At 36.1% G+C, this 21,363-nt stretch overlaps 1 protein-coding gene across 19 annotated transcripts in view; it reads left to right on the plus strand.

Moving 5' to 3' along the window:
* NRXN1 (neurexin 1) overlaps nucleotides 1-21,363 on the plus strand; it is a 1,136,941-nt gene that overhangs the window by 961,360 nt on the left and 154,218 nt on the right. For all 19 annotated transcript variants that reach the window (XM_045885018.2, XM_045885009.2, XM_045885012.2 and 16 more), the window contains one exon: nucleotides 14,128-14,299. In XM_045885018.2, coding sequence (XP_045740974.1) covers nucleotides 14,128-14,299 — 172 coding nt within the window. The remainder of the gene's footprint in view (nucleotides 1-14,127; nucleotides 14,300-21,363) is intronic.

Consider the following 21,363-nt stretch of genomic DNA (forward strand, 5'->3'; position numbering starts at 1 on the left):
ATTTTTTAAAGATTTTATCCATTCATTTGAGACAGAGAGAATGAAAGAGAGAGAGCACATGAGAGGGGAGAGGGTCAGAGGGAGAAGCAGGCTCCCCGCCGAGCAGGGAGCCCGATGTGGGACTCCATCCCGGGACTCCAGGATCATGACCTGAGCCGAAGGCAGTCGCCCAACCAACTGAGCCACCCAGGCGCCCCTGGTTCTATATTTATATCAATATTTTTCCATTCTTAGATTGGAAGATCTTTTAAGTGTGTTTAGCTATTTTCCAATTGCTTTATTTGTGCAAATGATAGATTTTTGGTTTTTTTTTTTTTTTAAAGATTTTATTTATTTGACAGAGAGAGGCGCAGTGAGAGAGGGAACACAAGCAGGGGAGCGGGAGAGGGAGAAGCAGGCTTCCCGCCAAGCAGGGAGCCCGATGCGGGTCTCGATCCCAGGACCCTGGGATCATGACCTGAGCTGAAGGCAGACGCCCAACGACTGAGCCACCCAGGCGTCCCAGATTTTTGTTTTTTTTATACGTAGTTTCATAACCTACTTTTATCTCCTAGATGAACTTTCTGGATAATACCTACATATATTCATATAATTGACATATCTCTGCTTCTATGAAGAATCCATATATTTATATCTGTATCTGCATTTGTACATAAAGGCATCTGTCTTTATATCTATATATTTTTGTTCCTTGACGCCTGTGCACACACTCTTTTCTCTGCCTGACAAACTCTTATTCTGACATTATTGATTTCTTCTCATCTTTAGCTCCTCAGAAACGCTTTCCTTAACCACTCAGTGCCTCTTGTAACACCTGCTCTTTTCCTTCTTGACACTTAGCACACTTTATATGCTAATATGAATTTTAATGTTGAAAGAGATAATTCAAGTCTTAAGCTTCATGTGGGCAGCAGTGCCACCTGTTTTGTTAACCACTGTTTATTCGGAACTTAGCAAAATGTCAGCATAGTAAGAAGTCTGTTTGTATTTGTTGAATGAATGAATGAATGAATGAATGATTGTTGAGGACAAAACGTGTTAAGATTTTTCCAAAATTTTAGTGTCATTTATGCAAGAAAATCATGTTGTTAGTTTAGGGAAATTATTTAAACACAACCAACATGGGCACCTGGGTGGCTGAGTCAGTTAAGCATCTGCCTTCAGCTCAGGTTATGATCCTGGATTCTTAGGATCGAGTCCAGCATCGAGTCCTTCATCGGGCTCCCCGTCCAGTGGGGAGTCTGCTTCTCCCTCTGATCCTCCCCCCTCTGATTTTTTCTCTATCTCACTCCACCCCCCCAAAAATAATAAATAAAATTTTTTTAAAAATTAAAAAATAAACACAACCAACAAATACATTTAAAATTTTTTGAGCCCTAGAAAGAGTGGTATAGTGTTTTGAGAAATACCCTGTACCTAATAGGCACTTGAAAATCATTTCTCAACATTATTTTATTTTTTTATATTTTATTTTTGTGGCAATATTAGTGTTTGAAGAAAGATCATAATCTTCAGGAGTTTCAACCTTAGAGATTCTATATGCTCTTCTGAAAACTCTGTTGTGCCAAAATCACACACATAAACATAGATTCATTTTTAAAGGCTGTAGAAATTATTACTTGCTATGCTGGGAATAATAGAGCCTTGCTGATTCTATAGAAAATAGTCTTTGGCAAATGCTTTTCTCTGCCCATATGCACACATTTGCTTTTCCCGAAGACGTCATACAGGTAGTCCTGGACTAGAAGTCAATAAGAAAGAAAAGGAGAAAGGTAGCACCATTAGCTTTTCTCTTGGAATACATTTCAGCTAGGGCTCTGCTTGAGGCTTGTGAAAACCAAGATAAAATTATTAAAAAGTCAGTCCATCAAACACACTTGAAAATATTATCTCGTTATTATTTTTATTCTGGTTGCAAGTCACTATTCACCAAACACAACTTTAAAAAATGTTATCCCTTCCATACTGACCTTTTCATTTCATGTATAGCTCATAAACATTTATCAACTGAAGCATTAAAAATAATTGCATTTATCTCTTGATATTTTTTTAATATTTAAAAAAATACAAAGGCTAATTTTATTTTGCTTAAAACCTAGTTACTGAGGTAGCATTCACCATACAGAGGACTAAAATCACCTTCCAAAGATGTTTTGTCTATTTGTCTGAAAAATGTGGTACTCTGTGCTATGGAAATTTGGAACATTAGAGTCGACTGGAATTATATAGTCAGCTCTCCACAAAAATAATGGTCCTGGGATATAACAAATAAATGAAATCCACAAATAATCCGAAGCCTTTTTTATAGAGAAACCTTTTTACATAGAAATGCCAACAGCTAGCAGAATTGATAGAGCCAAATGTCCTTTGCCTATCTGGTTCCTGGTGGAGGTAATAATAAGCAGGGTAATGGCCCAAAGACAAGGAATCAGAGAAAAGCCAAGAAACAAAGGTTGTGGTTTTAATCAGCACTTGAAACACAATGTTTATTGCACACAGTTTCCTGAATGACTTTAAAATGTGAGCAAAGCTAATTTAACACCCGACCAAGGGTTTTAAAACAACAGTAAAAAACTTAAACAAACAAACAAACAAAAAAACACCACAAGCTGTATCTGATCAGCTCACTGCACTTTGAACAAAGCTAAACTTTACCAGTGTGGATCTTAGCTTTTCTTGCACAGATCTAAGGAATTTGTCATGATGCCATAGGCTAAGTACCCAAACCAGATATATTACCATTGAAATATTACAAACCTTGCATAGGCCACCAGTCAGTGCCTTTTTTTTGCTCTGTTTGATTTCTGGGTTTTTAAAATTATTATTTGGGGGAAGATGCTTGATCACGGAACACATTCTTTATATATAAGGACACATTTAAAGATGAGTATTTCTACAGTGGATAGGAATACAGAATTAACGATCCCAATGAGATGATTTTGATTCCCAAGAGCATCAGATAGCTTTATTTCATTCTTCATTGCTCATGATATCATGCAGAGATGTGCTGTTTGGACCACAGGTAAGTACAACGAAAAAGGCTTGATGTCTGGACCCATGGCCACTATGGAGAACTTCATAAGGGTTCAAGAAGGTCTTTCCAAATATAAAGGATAATCTAGTTTGTTTTTTTTTTTAAAGATTTTATTTATTTATTTGAGAGAGAGAGAATGAGAGACAGAGACTATGAGACGGAAGAGGGCAGAGGAAGAAGCAGAACTCCTGCTGAGTAGGGAGCCCAATGCGGGACTCGATCCCGGGACTCCAGGATCATGACCTGAGCCGAAGGCAGTCGCTCAACCAACTGAGCCACCCAGGCGCCCCAAGGATAATCTAGTTTTGATTCAACTGGTGAAACGAACAAAATAGAGACAATCTCCAAATATCCACATTGTTATTGCCCCTTTCAAAGATATATGAGCCAGTCACTTAATGGGCTAGTTTCACCTAATATTGTTTTGATTCTTGATTTAATTTCCTCTAAAGATGGATAATATGAGGAAAGGAAGGCATTAAAAACACTTGGTGTTGTCTTTGGAACTCAGCGTCTATCCATCCTCGAAAGAACTCCTTGATCCTTCTCACTTCGCAACACTAAGTTCTATATACCTGGCAAGGCAAAAGTTCTTGCTCATTAAAGACAAGTCCCTCCATCCCTGCTGGAGTGAAGGAGTCATAACTTCTTAGGAAAGAACACATATGATTTACAAAGGTATGCCAGGTTACTCTGAGACATTGACCAGTGGGATATTCCCCCTGCCCTTCTCAAATTAGAGAATTCCTGATTTAAACATATAATAAAATGCTACAGTTCATCTATTTTATAAATTTTGAAAAAACTAAAACTCACATTCAGATTTCAGTGTCTTTGATGTATTTCAAAAAACTAGTATTTTCTTTTTTAAAAAAATCTTTTATTTTTCTTTTAAGATTTTCATTTATTTGAGAGAGAGAGAGTGAGAGAGAGTGAGCACGAGAGGGGGGAGGGTCAGAGGGAGAAGCAGAACTCCTGCCGAGCAGGGAGCCCGATGCGGGACTCGATCCAGGGACTCCAAGATCATGACCCGAGCCGAAGGCAGTCGCTTAACCAACTGAGCCACCCACTAGCCCCACTGACTAGTATTTTCTAAATTGTGTGTGTGCATGTGCACGTGCTACGTGCTTCGCCATTCAAGTAGGCTTTTCATAGAGTTACAGTATCACTGAAGTGGGAGGAGACATGGAGGTGCCTAATCAAGCAGTCTCTGCTTCAGTACAACCAATGGCAGGACAGTGTATCCCATAAGTGAGCATGATTAGATTTTAGAATCTTCTCTCTTAAGCCACCTGGTAGGTAGATGCTCTGACTTTGGTCAAGTCTTGGCCTTTTTGAGCTTCAGCTTCTCAATTTATAAAATAGACGTGGTGTTTCACAAGTGTTGTGAAGATCAGTGAGATATTATGTATCCTAACTAAACTGTAATGGCTATATAATTGAAGCATTATTTTAATTAACTTCCATCAACTTACTAAGGAGCAAAACAATGTTTTCCAAATGTAAGAATAATAATAATAGGAGCAATAATAATAATATAGCTCATTGGTGCAGAGTAGCCGTAAGAGTGCTAAGAACTTTATATGCATTATCTCATCAAAAGGAAATTGTGGTGTGATGAAAATGTTCTGAAATTAAATACTGGTGATGGTTGCACAACCTTGTGGATATACTAAAACCACTGAAGTATATATTTTAAAAGGGCACATTTTATGATATGTGATATTATATCTCAATTAAAAAAAGAAAATTGTATGTGAAAGAGTTTTGGAAAATTACAAATGTACAAGTGGTCTGCAAAGTGCGGTGAAGGATACAATGAGGCTTAAGTCAGTATTTTTTCCTACTCTCAAGTTCTCTATAATATAGGTGAGACATTAAAACAGATGCATAAAAACCAACACCTACAGAAGTACCTGAGGGAGGATTGTCACAGGCTTTCACAGAGTATTAGATACTTTGAGGACCAAGAGATGCGTGTAAGCCTTGAGGAGGGTGTGTCACTGTCTGGGATATAGTTTCATGGAACCAAAGGAACTCTACATTCTGTAGAAAGGAGACAGATTAGAAAAGGCTTACTACCCTTAATGGAGATCGGATGGGAAAATGAAAATACTGTTTTCTTAGAATGTCTTACCCCTAAATGAGATCTTTCTGAAGTGGCATCACTGATGATCTCTCCCACTTCTGGTTCCCTGCTCTGTGGTGCTATGAAATGTAATTAGCCAAAAAGAAAGATGCCCTATTCCTGACTCAGTCCTGTGAGCATACCTTGGCTTCAAGATCTTTTCCCAGAATATGGACACCATCGAAGTCATTCTTTTTTAGAAAGCCCCTCCACCATGGTCAGGTCCCAGCACTGATGTTTATTAGCATTATGATTTGGGACACGTTAGTTTAACTCTCAGAGTAGGCAGAAAAAAATAGCACTCAGCCTTCGGGTTGGCTGGGAGTTTTAAGTGATAAATCGTCTAGAGCTCAATGTGTTGCACACAGCGAGGACTCTGGGGTGCAGGCCCTGGAACGAGATGTGAGACAAAGGGAAGATATCTTCTGTGTCCCTGAGTGTCTTTGGTATCCACCAGCTGTATTACAGCTGTCTATATGCTAACTTACTCCTGCCACACATTCAGAGGCTTCTTGAGGCCCTTGAGAACCATTCCCCACAGTGCACCCTGCTCCTCCTTGCCGCTCCCTCAACTGGTTTATGGGTGTAAATATTTGCATGCATGACTTGTCATCTTGATTTGATTGAAAGCTTCCTGTGGGACAGAGAATGCACTTTACATGTTTGTACTGTTTACACATTTAGCCCAATGCAAGATGCATGTCATATATTCCACTTTTTATTAGCTAAATGAATAAAAAATATTATCCAGTGGGAAAAGTGGGAGGCAAGGCAGCAGTACTTTCTTGTTCTTGAAATGATGATGATGTGTGTGCATTTTATTTAGGGGGAGGTGGTCGTGCATTTCCAGCTCAGGTCCAGGTTGAGGGAACTAGAACAAAAATATATCTAGATTGGTAAACACAGTCTCTACCAGATAGGAAGACCTCTATTCTGTTTTACCTATTTTGTATGCATACAGATTGAAATAGATCTGCATCTGTAACATACAGACATCTTGCTTGAAGTATGCCCAAGATATCAAGTACACCATTAAATCATAATCTTTGTTAAAATAAATATTTTCAAGCGAATATGTGATTACAGATGGAATTAAAAGGTGCATGAAACTATGGTGCCACTTGCTAGAACTTTCAAGTTCCTTTCCATTGTCATCTTTCATGTTTCCTTTTAACTTGGTTTAATAATATAATCCTTATTCAGAAATGAGCTTTTGTGAGAAAAAATCAATAATTACCTTTGTCACTATTTATTTAATGAATCCATGGAAAGACTTCATTAAATTATAAATGCCTTGTTACTGATATTCTCATAATAGATTTTTGAAATTATATGTGAGCCAGTTATCTATTTCAAGGAAGATACAATGCTGAAAGATCAGTACATGTCCAGTGAAATTACTGCTGGTTTTGCTAATACAATATTCATGAGAATTTGCCGGAGACAATCACATTTAATCCCAGAGAATAAGAATTTGAAATGGATTCTTCTAAATTGTAATTATCCATTGGCAAGAAAGTTTAGTGAGTTTTATTGTTTATATAATTGAAATGACTTGCTATTCTGTCAATATGGGAGGGGATGTATTTATTTTATTTTTATTTTATTTTATTTTTTAAAAGATTTTATTTATTCATTTGAGACACAGAGATACAGAGAGAGAGAGAGAGAAAGCATGAGCAGGAAGAGAGGCAGAGGGAGAGGGAGAAGCAGGCTCCTCGCTCAGCCAGGAGCCCGATGTGATATGGGGCTCGATCCCAGGACCCTGGGATCATGACCTGAGGTGAAGGCAGACGCTTAACCATCTGAGCCACCCAGGCACCCCATTATTTATTTTAAAGAGAGAGAGTGAGTGCGAGCTGGGGGAGGGAGGGGTCGCAATTGAGGAGGGATAGAGAGAGAGAGAGAGTCCTAAGCAGACAGCTGAGCGCGGAGCCTGACAGAGGCTCCGATCTCACAACCATGAAATCATGGCCTGAGCCGAAACCAAGAGTCAAGAGTCGGATACTTAACCACTTGTGCAACTCAGGTGCCTTTTATGTGCGTTTTTAATTCATTTGTTTTCAGGGAAAAAATGGACTCTATGGCTTGATGCACCCTGGGTCGGGCAAATTATGTCTGATTTCATGTGGAGTCTGTTGTCTGAACCTACTTTGGTGGTATTCAGTTCTGTTCTAGCTGACTAGAGTTTGAATTCATGAAATATTAAAGGTTTTGGAAGTCAAAGGACCAAATCAACATATCCAGGAAAAGATGGACATAGATTAAAAGTCAGAAACTCTCCAAGCATCACCAAGCCTCATTGTTCCTTAATAGTTTTTTTATTATGTTGCAAGAAATGAATCCCTGCAGAATCTGGGGATTTTTATATCCTAGAAAATATGCATTTTACATTTCATTTTGCTGAAAAAGTTAGGAACAAAGTAAAGGGATTTTTTTTCAGTTTGTACATTTTATACCTTTAGCATTGTAATGCTTCTGTTCACTGAACTTGAATCTCGTTAATAATTAGAACTCTGATAATAAGAGACTATTGTGGCCTTCCTATCAGAACAAGTAGGGAACTTTAAGAATTTCTTTCAGTCTTTCCTGGGATAAGAAACACGTCTGTAATAGAAGAAACCCTAGAACAGGGGACAACTCCAGAATAACGAATATCTTCATGCATTTGTTATGTTGAAAGGGCTGATTCCTACAATGCAACAGGAATATCTTCACGCACTTGTTATGTTGAAAGAGCTGATTCCTACAATGCAACAGGAATTTAAATCTGGTGTCCTGTGGAATATTTCTTTCTGACTCCAGGGAAGTCCAGGGAAAGTCTCAATACTACTTTTGCCACTCTTGGATAGTAAAAAAGTCATCCACTCATCTTTACTCATAGAAAGTAACTTGAGTTCACTCCTTTGTAATAATAAGTACAATTTCAGTCAAAGCCAGTTTATTAGCCCTGCTTGGGCTGCCTTGGAGCTGCTAGTTGCATGGGATGAGGGGATGAGGGGAGGGGGTTGTTTCTCTTCTTGTTTCAGTGATGTTTGCTTCTTTCCTTCCTTCCTGACTCCTCCAGACATGAAGCAGGAAAAGGAAGAGGAGATAAGGGTCCTTTTTGATCTTGGCTAATCCGAGAGAAGCCATCTAGCTGGGTTTAGCCTATACTGAAAATTGACTCAGGGGACACTTTTAGGGAGCATTTTAGTGGGTTCTTTAGTGCTTTTAACCACATCATTGGACCTTCTTTACCTGCAATTCCCTTGAGGTAGGTAAATGCACCTCCTTCATGTGGTTATCTAGGATTTCTGCCTTAGTCCCTGACCATCCACCACGGCAACTTCAGGTTCTTTCTTTTGAGTTGTCTTCACCACTTACCACCCCCCACCCCATCTCTACCAGTGGCCCTCTCGGATGTGATACAACACAGTTCTGTGCTGGCCCTCTAACCCATGGTCTGTGGACAGTGCTCACGTGTCATTTGTTCTAACAAGCTCTGATACACAGGTGCAGTAATATGTCTTTGCTCTGGTATCAGAGCATCAGCCAACCACAGTCCCCTCACTTGATGATTTCTCAAACAACAGTCCAAACCCAGGACGGAGCAAGTGGGATTGCTGACTACCCCAACCATTGCCCCAAGTTCCAGGAGACGAGCTCAGACTTTCTGAGATGTTTCCTTGAAGTCACTTTCCCCTGCACTTGAGGTAAGGGAAAAGTAACCTTCCATACAAATCACAGCACAGCCTAGTTGTCTCCAAAAATCCTCCTCCAGTTATCCATCTCTTCTTGGCCTTTCTTGCCTCTTTAATGATCTGAAAATAGGTACTTAATTCAGGGTCCCAAAAACAGTTGTCAGTGTTCTCCTTTGCAAGTCTGGTACCTTATTTTGTAGAATAGAAGTAGCAATCTGTTTTTTGACTTATTATCATCTCAAAATTGCAGCTGAAATTGAGAAAAAAAATAGTCCATTTTAACATTCTATAACATCTACAAATCAGTTGCTACTGTCCCCTATAAAATTATTTTAAACACATATTGATTGATACATATGTACATTCTTCAAAGCACAGTATGAGGCCTGGTGGTGCTCCTACTCTAGCAAGAAAGATAAAACAGTAGCAAAGGACACCTAGATTAACCAAATCTACTAACTGCAGTTATAGGATGACCCAATATTCCTCAAATTCACTACGTCAAAAACTAACGATGCAATGTATGGTGATTAACATAACATAGTAAAAAAAATTTAAAAGTAAATAAATAAATACCGAAAAAAAAAATTCAGCCTAGTGTAATCATTAGGAGCACAAACTCTAGAGCGAGACTGTTTGGGTCTGAATCACAGCTTTTCTCTTTCTAGCTGTCTGACCTTAGCCAAGGTACCTAATCACTCTGCTATAGTTTCCTCATCTGTCACAAGGAGACAAAATGGTACCTTTCTCATGCGGCTGTTATGAGAAATACCAGCGTTAATATTTGTAAAGTCCTCAGAACACTATAACGGTGTTTGTTAAATAAAGATAACAACAAATCTCTTAAATAAGGTTCTTAACTTTCCCCCCCCATGGAGCTATATCACACATGTGTTAAAAATATATACCACGTGAAATAATTTACTGAAAATGAGCAAATTGGAATTCTACCAAAATCAGGAAATAATGGTTGCTTGCACAAAAGACCTATGCGGAAAAAAATGTCTAAAAAATATCTCCACAGTCCCTTGCATAAAATTTTAGTTTTCATGAGAATCCTGCTGTTTGTTTATCCCTGGAATGATTCTACAGAAAACCCAAATGCCTTATAATGGTATATATTTTAAAAGAGGGATTATAAGAAATATGGTAGACATTAAAAATAAGTCTAGAGGAAAACAATACACTTGAAGTCTATGTAGCTTTTAAAGTTGCTCTACTCTTTGATTATGAGTTTCCCAAGAACCAAAGTTAAAAAGGAAATATGACTTTAAGTCATATTGCCCATCAAGCCCAAAACAAAATACACAATTTAAAGTCCATACTCACTTATTATAAAAAAGAGATCCTTTATAGATAGTAAGAAGTGGAAAAAGAAAAACGGGAACCTTTTGCATATCAATATGAAGGGTACAATGAGCAAATGTCCCAAATAGCATCTTCAGATACTTCCATTTAGTTGATGCGGTTTTGTACAAGATTTTCTTAAAATAACTCTGAGTGTAAGCCGATGCCATATTCTTGCCACCTAGTTCAATGATGGGAATCCATTGAGAGGTTAAGAGGATGTGGTCCAAATCTTCAGATTTTCTGATATTCTGATTATAAATTTCTGCAGGAATGGATAGATTTTATATCCTTTAGACCCCTCTTCCCCCATGTTGTTCCTCTCAACTGAGGTTTGTTGAAAGATGAGCTGAAGACAGTTTGAGGTTATGTACTCTGAGGGGGACCTGCAGTGCGGGTATTCTGTGCACCTGATTAAGGGCAAATCCATATGCTTTACAAATCAGCTGAGCTCGTGGTCGAGCTGACGGCCCTGCTGTTAGAGAATGGTTCTCAGAAGCAGAGGACATAAGCACACTGTTCTCTTTGCTGTCTCATAGTATGACATTCTAGAGTTAACAGCAACAAACTTTGCATTTAGAATGATTTTAATGCTGCTTTGCATAATTCAGAAAGGAAGTTAATTGTAGATAACTGCATCTTGGCTTAGATAGAAACCAAAAATGAGGGGCTGAATTCTAGTTCTACTACCTGTCTATTAAGTTACCTGACCTTGAACAAGTCATTATACCATCCTGTGTCATAGTTTCATCACCTGTAAAAAGAAATTGAGTAAATTTCAGGCTCTTAACATTTGATGACTATTTTTGTGAATAAAGACTAAGAAACTGTACTCACTAAATGCCTGTCCGTGTGCCCCATAACCTTGAGAATGCTTTCCTCTATTATGAGTATTTATCATTTGGCTCTAAACAGACTTAATTGCTGCAATTTTACCAGTTATTAAAATAGATAATTTCAGGTGCCTTCTTAGCGCAGTAGGCAGCACGTCAGTCTCATAAAATAGATAATTTCAAGCCCTTTGAAGGGGAGGGATGGAAAGAGTGGAGTAAAGGAACTATGTTAGAGACATGACAGGATGCCCTTCCACACAGGCCACTGTGCACCTTTTCTGTGGCAACCTCTGGGAGTTCTCTTGAAAGTGTTTTTATTGGCATATCCATCATCCATGAAAGAGATGCTCCAGATTGACCCAAATGTCAAGAATCTTGCTTCTAGTACATGAATTTTTCAAAAGTGAAATTGGAGAAAAGCAGTTGTTGCCTGAATCATGTTCTTGAACAAGACACTGTATGTAATTTTTTTGTTTAAAGTTGTGGTTTCCTAAAACAGGGACTAGGAAGGTGAGTGGGGGGTAACAACATGACAAGAGAAAATGCCTTGTAGAGGACCTAAATAATATATAGTTATGAAAAGAACCCAAGATGAACTTAACTGAACCATGACTGTCTTGAGGGAAGTGATTACACACACACACACACACACGTGATATTATATAAATACACACACACACACACACAGATTTATCTGAATCTCTGCTTTTACTTTTTATTTAATTTATTTAAGCTAAACTGGAAAAAACAATTCACCCATTTCTTCCACCCCTCATCCCCTGCCTCTTACAGTCACCAATCTATTCTCTGTGTCTACAAACTTGGTGTGTTGTTTGCTTGTTTTAAATCCCACATATAAGAGAGATCATACAGTATTTGTCATTCTCTCTCTTACTTCACTTAGCATAATGCCCTTGAGGTCCATCTATGTTGTTGCAAATGGCAAGATGTCATTTTTAATGGCTGAATAATATTCCATTATATTACCATGATTTCTTTATTCATTCATCCATCTATGGATCTGTAGGTTGTTTCCATATCTTGGCTATCATAAATATTGCTGCAGTGAACACGAGGTGCATATATCTTTCCGAATTAGTATTTTTGTTTCCTTTGGATATATACCCAGAAGTGGAATTGCTGGATCATATAACAGTTCTATTTTTAATTGTTCAAAGAACCTCCATACTGTTTTCCATAGTGGTTGTACCAATTTACATTCACATCAACAGTGCAAAGGGTTTTCTTTTCTTCAATCCTCACCAACACTTTTTATTTCTTGCCTTTTGATAATAGCCATTCAAACAGATATGAAGTGATATCTCATTGTGGATTTAATTTACATTTTCCTGATGATTATGATGTTGAGCATCTTGTTATATACTGGTTGGCCATCTGTATGTCTTTGGAAAAATGTCTATTTAAATCTTTGCTCATTTTTAAATTGGATTGTTTGTTTTGTTACTGTTGAATTGTATGAGTTCTTTATATATTTTGAATGTCAGCACTTTATCATATACATGATTTGCAGTTATTTTCTCCCATCCAGTAGGTTGTCTTTTCATTTTGTTGATGGTTTCCTTTGCTGTGAAGTTTTTTTAGTTTGATATAGTCCTACTTATTTATTTTTGCTTTTGGTGTGAGATTTTAAAAAATCATCACCAAGACTGTTTAATCACAGACCTATGCCTCTGAAACAAATATACATTATATGTTAAGAAAAAAGAAGAAGATAGTAGGAAGGGAAAAATGAAGGGGGGTAGTTCAGAGGGGAGATGAACCATGAGAGACTATGGACTCTGAGAAACAAACTGAGGGTTCTGGAGGGGAGGGGGTGGGGGGATGGGTTAGCTTGGTGATGGATATTATAGAGGGCACATTCTGCATGGAGCACTGCGTGTTATACACAAACAATGAATCATGGAACACTGCATCAAAAACTAATGATGTAATGTATGGTGATTAACATAATAAAATAAAATAAAAAATAAAAATAAAATAAAATAAGATGACAAAAAAAAAATCATCACCAAGACCTATATCAAGGAGCATACTGCCTATGTTGTCTTCTAGGTTTTTTATGGTTTCAGGTCTTATGTTCAAGTCTTTAAGACATTTTAAGTTAATTTTTGTATATGGTGTAAGTTAGTGGTCCAGTTTCATTCTTTTACATGTGGCTGTCCCGTTTTCCCAATGCCGTTTGTTGAAGAGACTGTTCTTCCCCCATTATAAATTCTTGGCTCCTTTGTTGTAAATTAATTGGTCATATGTGTGTTGGGTGTATTTCTGGTCTCTCTATTCTATTTCATTGATCTGTGTATCTGTTTTTAAGACCAGTACCATAGTGTTTTAATTACCATAGCTTTGTAATATAGTTTGAAATCAGGGAGCCTGATGTCTCCAGCTTTGTTTTTCTTCCTCGAGATTGGTTTGGCTGGTCAGGATCTTTTGTGGTTCCATGCAAATTTTATGATTCTTTGCTCTATTTCTGTGAAAAATACCACTGGAATTTTAACAGGGATTGCATTGCATCTGTATAATCCTTTGGGACATTGTAACAATATTAATTCTTCTAATCCATGAACATGGAATTTCTTTCCATTTATTTGTGTCTTCTTCAATTCATGTTATTAATGTCTTAAAGTTTTCAATATACAGGTCTTTCACCTCCTTGGTCAAATTTATACCCATGCATTTTATTCTCTTTGATATAATTGTAAATGGAACTGTTTTCTTAATTTCTCCTTCTGATAGTTCATTATGAGTGTAAAGAAAAACAAGAGATTTTTGTCTATTGATTTTGTATCCTGAAAATTTACTGAACTCATTTATTAGTTCTAACAGTTTTTTTATGGAGTTTTTTTAGGTTTCTATATATAATGTTGTATCATCTGCAAATAGTGACAGTTTTACTTCTTCCTTCCAATTTGGATGGCTTTTATTCCTTTTTCTTGCCTAATTGCTGTGGCTAGGAGTTCCAATACTAATTGAACAAAAGTGGCAAGCGTGGACATTCTTGTCTTGTTCCTTTACTTAATTATTGTTAAATGCTGACTAATCAGTATAACTTCATACAACTTTTTGTCCCTTCCTCCCTTCCAGCACCAAGGAAAAATTGGAGTTAAATTTAATGTTGGAACAGATGACATCGCCATTGAGGAGTCCAATGCAATCATTAACGATGGGAAATACCATGTAGTCCGTTTTACGAGGAGTGGTGGCAATGCCACGTTACAGGTGGACAGCTGGCCAGTGATCGAGCGGTACCCTGCAGGTAAGCCAGTGACTGTGTACTGGGAGAAGATTTTATGGGAAGCAAACTGGAAAACAAAGCACTATTTTGCGTCCGTTTCACCAAATTGTGGGTTTTCTGAGAAACCATCAAGTATTTATTGGACTTTAAAATCGTGTGAATGTAATGCTATCCTAAACTGTTCTTGATACAGTGTACAAATGACATTTTATAGGAGAACTTGAAGGCACACAGTATCGTTTGCAAAATTCAGGACATCAGTGAAACCAGAAAAAATGCACACATAAAAGGCACAACATGTCAAAGCTCTTTTTACTGGATCTTTGCATTTGAACAAAGGAAAGGCTTTGTCAAAAGTAACAAAGTTAAAATTTAAAACTCAGGGAAGGAATATTACACAGTTTTCTCCAAAGAAAATAGGACCAGGTGGTTCCTTTGTTGGTGGTACAGAGCTGAAACTCATGAAAGGTGCAAGAGGACCATGGGACAAACAGAGAAATAGTAAAGGAACAATATATAGTACTATAAATCACCAGTTATAAAAACATGTAACTAACTGAAATTTGTTTTCACTGTCATATAACCATATGGGAGTTTCACAAGGACTCTCTGACACTAGCATTACTCATTTCAAGTCTATAAAATGAATGTCAAGCTATTATTAAAATAAAAATTACCTTTTTCATTGTTAATCAGCTTTGTCAGTTCTACATTATTGAAACAAAAGCAATAGATGAGAAATTTAAACCAGTGTTACTTGGGGTTGCATATAGTCTCAATTAAAAAAGCATGTTGTTTTTAAGTAAAATAAAATTAAAAGTATAATGGTTATTTTACTTCATTTATTATCATCTTTATATTTTAGTACAAAAGAGGTTACTAAAAACATCAGCTTCATTTCTCTCTGCTCCCCTTTTAGATACAACTGACTTGTATAACAGATTTATAGCACGGTATAAAGAAAGAATATAAAAAGAATTTTTCATTTTGTACAGTAAAAATGATTACCAAAATGTGCATAAGCCTCTGTTACAAGTTTTTGTTTTTTGGCAGAAATAATTTGAGGAAATAACTAACTTATTAAATAAAGATTAATTTTTCTTGGTACTGACTCACAATTAGGAACTGTCTAATGAAATGTCTGTGTTGCCCTCCTGGACCTTTGTGGATTTAAAAAAATATCTCCATCTTCAAGTTTCATTTCAGACCTGTTCTGTAAACCTGGTGCTCTGCAAATATTTGCTGAATTAAGTATAATAAAAAAATCCAGGTCTATGACAATATTCAGAAGCAAGCAACATTAATAATATGTCCAGTGCCCATTATAATACTGGCAAATAGTAGGCAGTCAATAAATATTTGCTGAATTGATGTCCTGGGAATTATCCCGATTTTACTCTACAGTTATGAGAATGTACACCTTATTTTACCATCTGTAATAAGATGAAGGAATGGAAGATTTGGAAGGGAAGTAACTTAAATATGCACACAATGTCACACAGTCCCTGCTAATACCTCATTGCATTTATTGAAATCCTAATACAAAGGCATTTGTCATAAAAACTACAGCCTCAGTGAAATTATGGAAAAGTAAATTGGTGAATTTCCTAAAATACGGATTAATCAATAACTGTTTCCTGAGAGGAAGTTATTGCCCTGGACACCATGAAAGATGTAAAGTAGGATAAGGTCTAGGCCCTGTCTCTGGGGGTGTTGTGTCTGTGAATAGTAGAGCTGGACATGTAAATTGACAAATCCCCTTGCTATTATAGTGTGGCAGTTGCTTCTTGAAGCCTAGCATTGTTTCACCGGTTAAATTGTTAAAATTATTTCATTTTAGTAACTTTTTACTCTTATCACACTTTCCGTACTGCTATCTGTAAGAACTCTGCTCTAGAGAATGCTAATGGTGACCTATGAGGGGAGAGAGGAAGTCACACTCTGAAGTTAGTTTGGGAAAATATGTGTTACTAAGTTTAAAATATGTATACTTGGACTTTATTAATACCCATTATGCATCTCTAAAAGAGAAATATAGTATGCATTTCCCAAGCATAGATAACCAGAATCTAGTTTTCTAATGCATTAAGGCATTTGGGTAAATATTTTATGTTTTTTAAAAAATTTCTATACCTCTTTGATATATTGTATCTGATTGGGAATCCTTTAATTGTGCACGTACTAGATACTATGTATGAGGTATTGTTCAAAAAAGATATGATCTTTTCTGGTGGCAAGCCAGTGTCCAATTTGACTACTAGTAGCTGAGATTGGGGCAGTAAATTTATTAAGTCAACAAATATTTGTATATTTTTCTAGACTAATATTTGTTTAACATATACAGTTTATATTTACCAATTAAATGGATGCTCATTATAGGGAACAATGTAAAATATATTTAAAAATCAGAAGCTGGCAATATCATGAGAATTAAGGAATAAATCTTTAAAAATAGTTATTTTAGATGCAACCTATTTTATATTTAGTCAAAGATTCTATATGCCCTTTCATTAAAAAGTATTTTCGATAATATTGATTAATCAAGAGTAAGCAAAGTTGCAGTTATTATGAAAGATACAAGCAAGAGTAAAACACAGAATCTGTCCTCAAGAATGTGAGAGCACCTATGGGGAATTTTAATATATACATGTAAAAAGTTAGTGATTGATATGTAAAGAACTCAGGGAATCACCATTGCTGTTATCAAGTATTTTTTTTTTTAAAGATTTTATTTATTTATTTGAGACAGAGAGAATGAGAGAGAGAGAGAGCACATGAGACGGGGGAGGGTCAGAGGGAGAAGCAGGCTCCCTGCCGAGCAGGGAGCCCGATGTGGGACTCGATCCCGGGACTCCAGGATCATGACCTGAGCTGAAGGCAGTCGCTTAACCAACTGAGCCACCCAGGCGCCCTGTTATCAAGTATTTTATTAATCATCTGTTCTATGTGCATTTCAGCATGATGTTGAGATAGGAAGTAAACCATGAAAATTTCAAATACCTTTTTCTTTTGGATCTTTATCTGTAACAATGCCATGAGGTCTGAATACAAATTTAAAAGTATATGTCATCTAGTTTAAAGTTTTTAGAACAAAGTGATTTTACGTCTGAGTCAATAGAAATGTCTAGTATATCTCTTTTATATTGGTTTGTGGTAAGACTATTTTTATTTTATAAGTTTTTTGTTGTTGTTACTCTTCATTAGAAAATCAGCTAGACTAATGCTTTTACCACCAAATCCTATAATCAGAGAAGCAGGAACCAACAGACTATATTTGGTTCCCTTTAGAGTGCCTGCACTGCAAAATATAGATAATAAGGATTGAAATTAGTAATTAAGTATAGCACTTAACCATCCATTATAGGGCTTTGTGGTAAGTGCTTTTATATGAAGCAATTCATCTGGTAGCAATGCTATACCTTTAATGAAAAGCACCTAAAGCATTGACCAGTGGTATTACCCAGTAATTGTCTAGAAGGCTTTCATAGAGAAACTAATTAGTAGAGGTAGATTTTATGCTCTTTTCAAGTATATGAAATATTCCTTTAACTCAAAAATTCATATTTTAGAATAAATATTCAATTTTCTGAATAGCAGACCCAATTTCCATTATTTTTTGTATATGGAGCAGTGAGTAGGAATAATATTTTGCAAGCCATTTAAAGATGAGAAAGCCATTTATTGGTGCTTGTTAGTTAAAGCTCTAGAATATAATGCATCGTTAATCTCTGATTTGTTCCTAATTATAGTTATGTAGCAAAATTTCTCTCTCAACAAAAATAGCTTTTCTTTTCTCATAATGTTAATCCACAGAACTTAACATCATCTTACATGCCCAGTCTAAAGATTACTCCAGGTAAATCACAGTTACCTTTGAAGATAAACCTTTGAGTTCATTTGTGTACCAGTGTGCCAAAAAATATCCTTTACACAAGGCCAAATATTCATTTTATTCCTGTCAAATTAACACATCAAATCAACAAATGTTTAGAGGATACGTACTACATTAAAGGGACATATGAGGCTTACCATCTGGTTACAGAGATACGTAAGAAGTGTTGGAGATTAAAAACATACTATGTGAGAAAATACAGGAGTTATCATGTAATATTTGGTTAATTTCTGATTAAGAAATACCAAAAAAAAAAAAAAAAAGGAAAATATGTTCCAAGGAAGAAGAAGCCATTTTGAGTAAGTGGTCTAGTAATAATATGAAAAGAATAGGAAACTTGATTTGGGTCTTGAAAGGCTAGATTTTTATTTAGAGGATGGCATGCATTTATGTTAATGAGACTAGCAGGAAAAGATAGAGACAGAACATATTTAGAAAGTTATTAAATAGTCCAGATATCAAAAGATACCCTAAGGTAGGGAAGAATTAATACAGAATCCAATAGAAGATCTGGTCTTCGATTGAATAGGAGAGTCATTTTTACTTTTTAATCTGTCTGTCTGTCTCTCTGTCTGTCTTTCTCACCAGCAATTTTTCAACATTCTGTTGCTGCAGTGTGTCATCAGACTGCACCAAGTAACAATGAAATGAAAACCTGTGGTAGGAATGAATAGAGAAGTCAGAGACATGGTTCTCCCTTGCTAAGAGTTTAGACTTTTAGGGAGACAAGAAGGATTCAGAAAAGTTGGCTAGTGTCAAATAAAATGGGTCAACTTCAAAATTACTAGTGAAGAGTGTAATTGATATAGAGTTTTTAAAAAGGAGAAAATGGTGGTCTGTGATGATTTAACAAAGAAGATCACTTAGGAATAGGAAAATTTGAAAGAAAGAGTGGAATAGCCCAAGGAAAGACTCTATAGAGATGGTGTCAATATTTTTCACATGATTATTCAGTTTGGCTCAAAGATCTTATGGGTGTTATCTCTAAACCTTGACTTTGTTTTCGTCTTCAAAAATTGGTAAAACATTTCAGAGCTCAGGAAAGTCATAGTGATGATGTCCCTTTAAATTCTATATACTTAGTTTAGATTGATTGATTGAATTTTAGTTTAAGTCATCAGTAATTATTGACTATCTATTTGAGCTATTCCATCATTTAAAGATTCCTAGTTGGATGAACCAAGAGAGACGATGGACTCTGAAATACAAACTGAGGGTTCTAGAGGGGAGGGGGGTGGGAGGATGGGTTAGCCTGGTGATGGGTATTGAGGAGGGCACATTCTGCATGGAGCACTGGGTGTTATGCACAAACAATGAATCATGGAACACTACATCTAAAACTAATGATGTAATGTATGGGGTTTAACATAAGAATAAAAAAATTAAAAAAAAAAAGATTAGAGAAAGATTCCTAGTTGGTACTAAGTGTTGGTCGGTTTGATGATCTTGGTGTTTTTATTTAGCTTTAACAGAATTTTTCTATGTATGATGTAATTGAAAAAAATCTACCTCATTTGTGATCATAGCATTTGAAGGAGACAAGGAACTTCAAAGATCTTCTATTCCAGCTCCTTCATTTTTCAAACAATAAAATGGAACCTTGGAGAGGCTAGTGGATTTAATCAGAATCACTGTGCTAATTAGTGGTAAAGTCAAAATTGTACTTGGGAACTCTTGTTTGCCAGCTCTGTGTACCTTACTTTATACTTTTTGGAAGACAAAAAACAAGAGAAATCATTAGATGTATACTTTAATGTAGCAAGGTATACTCTTCATAGCTAAATATGAAGACTTACACGATTGGTCATAATTGTGTATATTGGTCCATGTCACAGTCTATTACTTCTGCTGACCAACACAGACGCATATACACACAAATCTTATGAGTGCTAAAAAATAATAACACATGTAACAACACTTTTCTTAGAGAAACCATAGTTATTTTGCTATCACTCAACTTTGGGGTCAGTAATACTCATTAGTAAGCACTGATTATTTTTTAACCTCACTTTTAAAGCATTATTAGCAAATTAAGTAACCCATTATGAATCATCACTGTTTTACTGTTCCTGCAGCACTCAACCTTTAAGTTAACATGATTTCAAACTTTATGTATTTATTCATTTGCTATATTTATTTCTCAGTTGATTTCAGTAGCCAGAAGAGGAGTGCGTCATTAGAGGATTCAGGTGTTAGAGATCCTTAAGGATTATTTGGGAGAAAAACTGTACCTTAATAGATTTGTCAGATGTCTTGGTTAAATGTATTAGATATGGGAAATGTTTGAGTGAATTTTGTTTCCCTTCTACAAAAAGTAAGGCAGTGAAAATATAACTTTCTTATGGAAAATGATAAAATCATAGAGAAGACTCGAATCATTTTTTGAGTAAACAACCAGTTTTTGGTAGAGTCCAACAGAAGACATGATGATCAGGACTTGTCACATAGTAGGCTACTTAAACAATTATTGAATAAATCCAGTTTCCTCATTCAATTTCTATGTAAAAACGCTGTCTTTTGCTCATCGTTTTTAGTCAAAATATCCTTATGTGCATGGGTGAATATTAATGTGAATATATAATGTTTGGCTTCTACTGGATGTAGTTAACTGTTTACGAACTAAAAATTTCCAAAGTAAAGCTTGCATACTATGAAATATCTGAAACTTCAAATACTGTAGCTGTGTTAGATAGAATTAGTGACAAAAACTCTGACTTTTCCAGTGCTAATTATCTTCTTTCATGGTGCTCAGTTTTTCTGATGTTGGGGGTTTTTCTTGAGACTAACTTCCCTCATGTTAATAATGAATGTTTTATTCAGCAGTATATTAAATATACCAACCTAAAATGCCTAGCTTCAGGGAGATTGTATCCAAGGAGATAGAAATGATATGTTCTCATCCTCAGTCATTTTTATAGATTCTCCATGGCCTGGGGTTTTTGTTTTTGGTTTTGGGATTTTTGTTTTGTTTTGTTTTGTTTTAATGTCAAAAAGTTCTTACAGTTACTGTAAGGCAATCATATTAGGATTTTTAATTTTCTGACAAAGTAAAGAGAAAATTCCTCTGATGGTTTGGTGGGCTTTGGCACCATTTATGCTACACAGGCTAACAAACATAGATAATATAAATAAATAATAACACTTCTTCATGATTTCCAGATTTCCCCTTTATCTTCTTGTTCCCCACTATTGT

The sequence above is a fragment of the Mirounga angustirostris genome, unplaced genomic scaffold (assembly GCF_029215605.1).
Source record: "Mirounga angustirostris isolate CCGP_5_RB_7025 unplaced genomic scaffold, mMirAng1.0.hap1 SCAF_10, whole genome shotgun sequence".
NCBI classification, from domain to species: Eukaryota; Metazoa; Chordata; class Mammalia; order Carnivora; family Phocidae; genus Mirounga; species Mirounga angustirostris.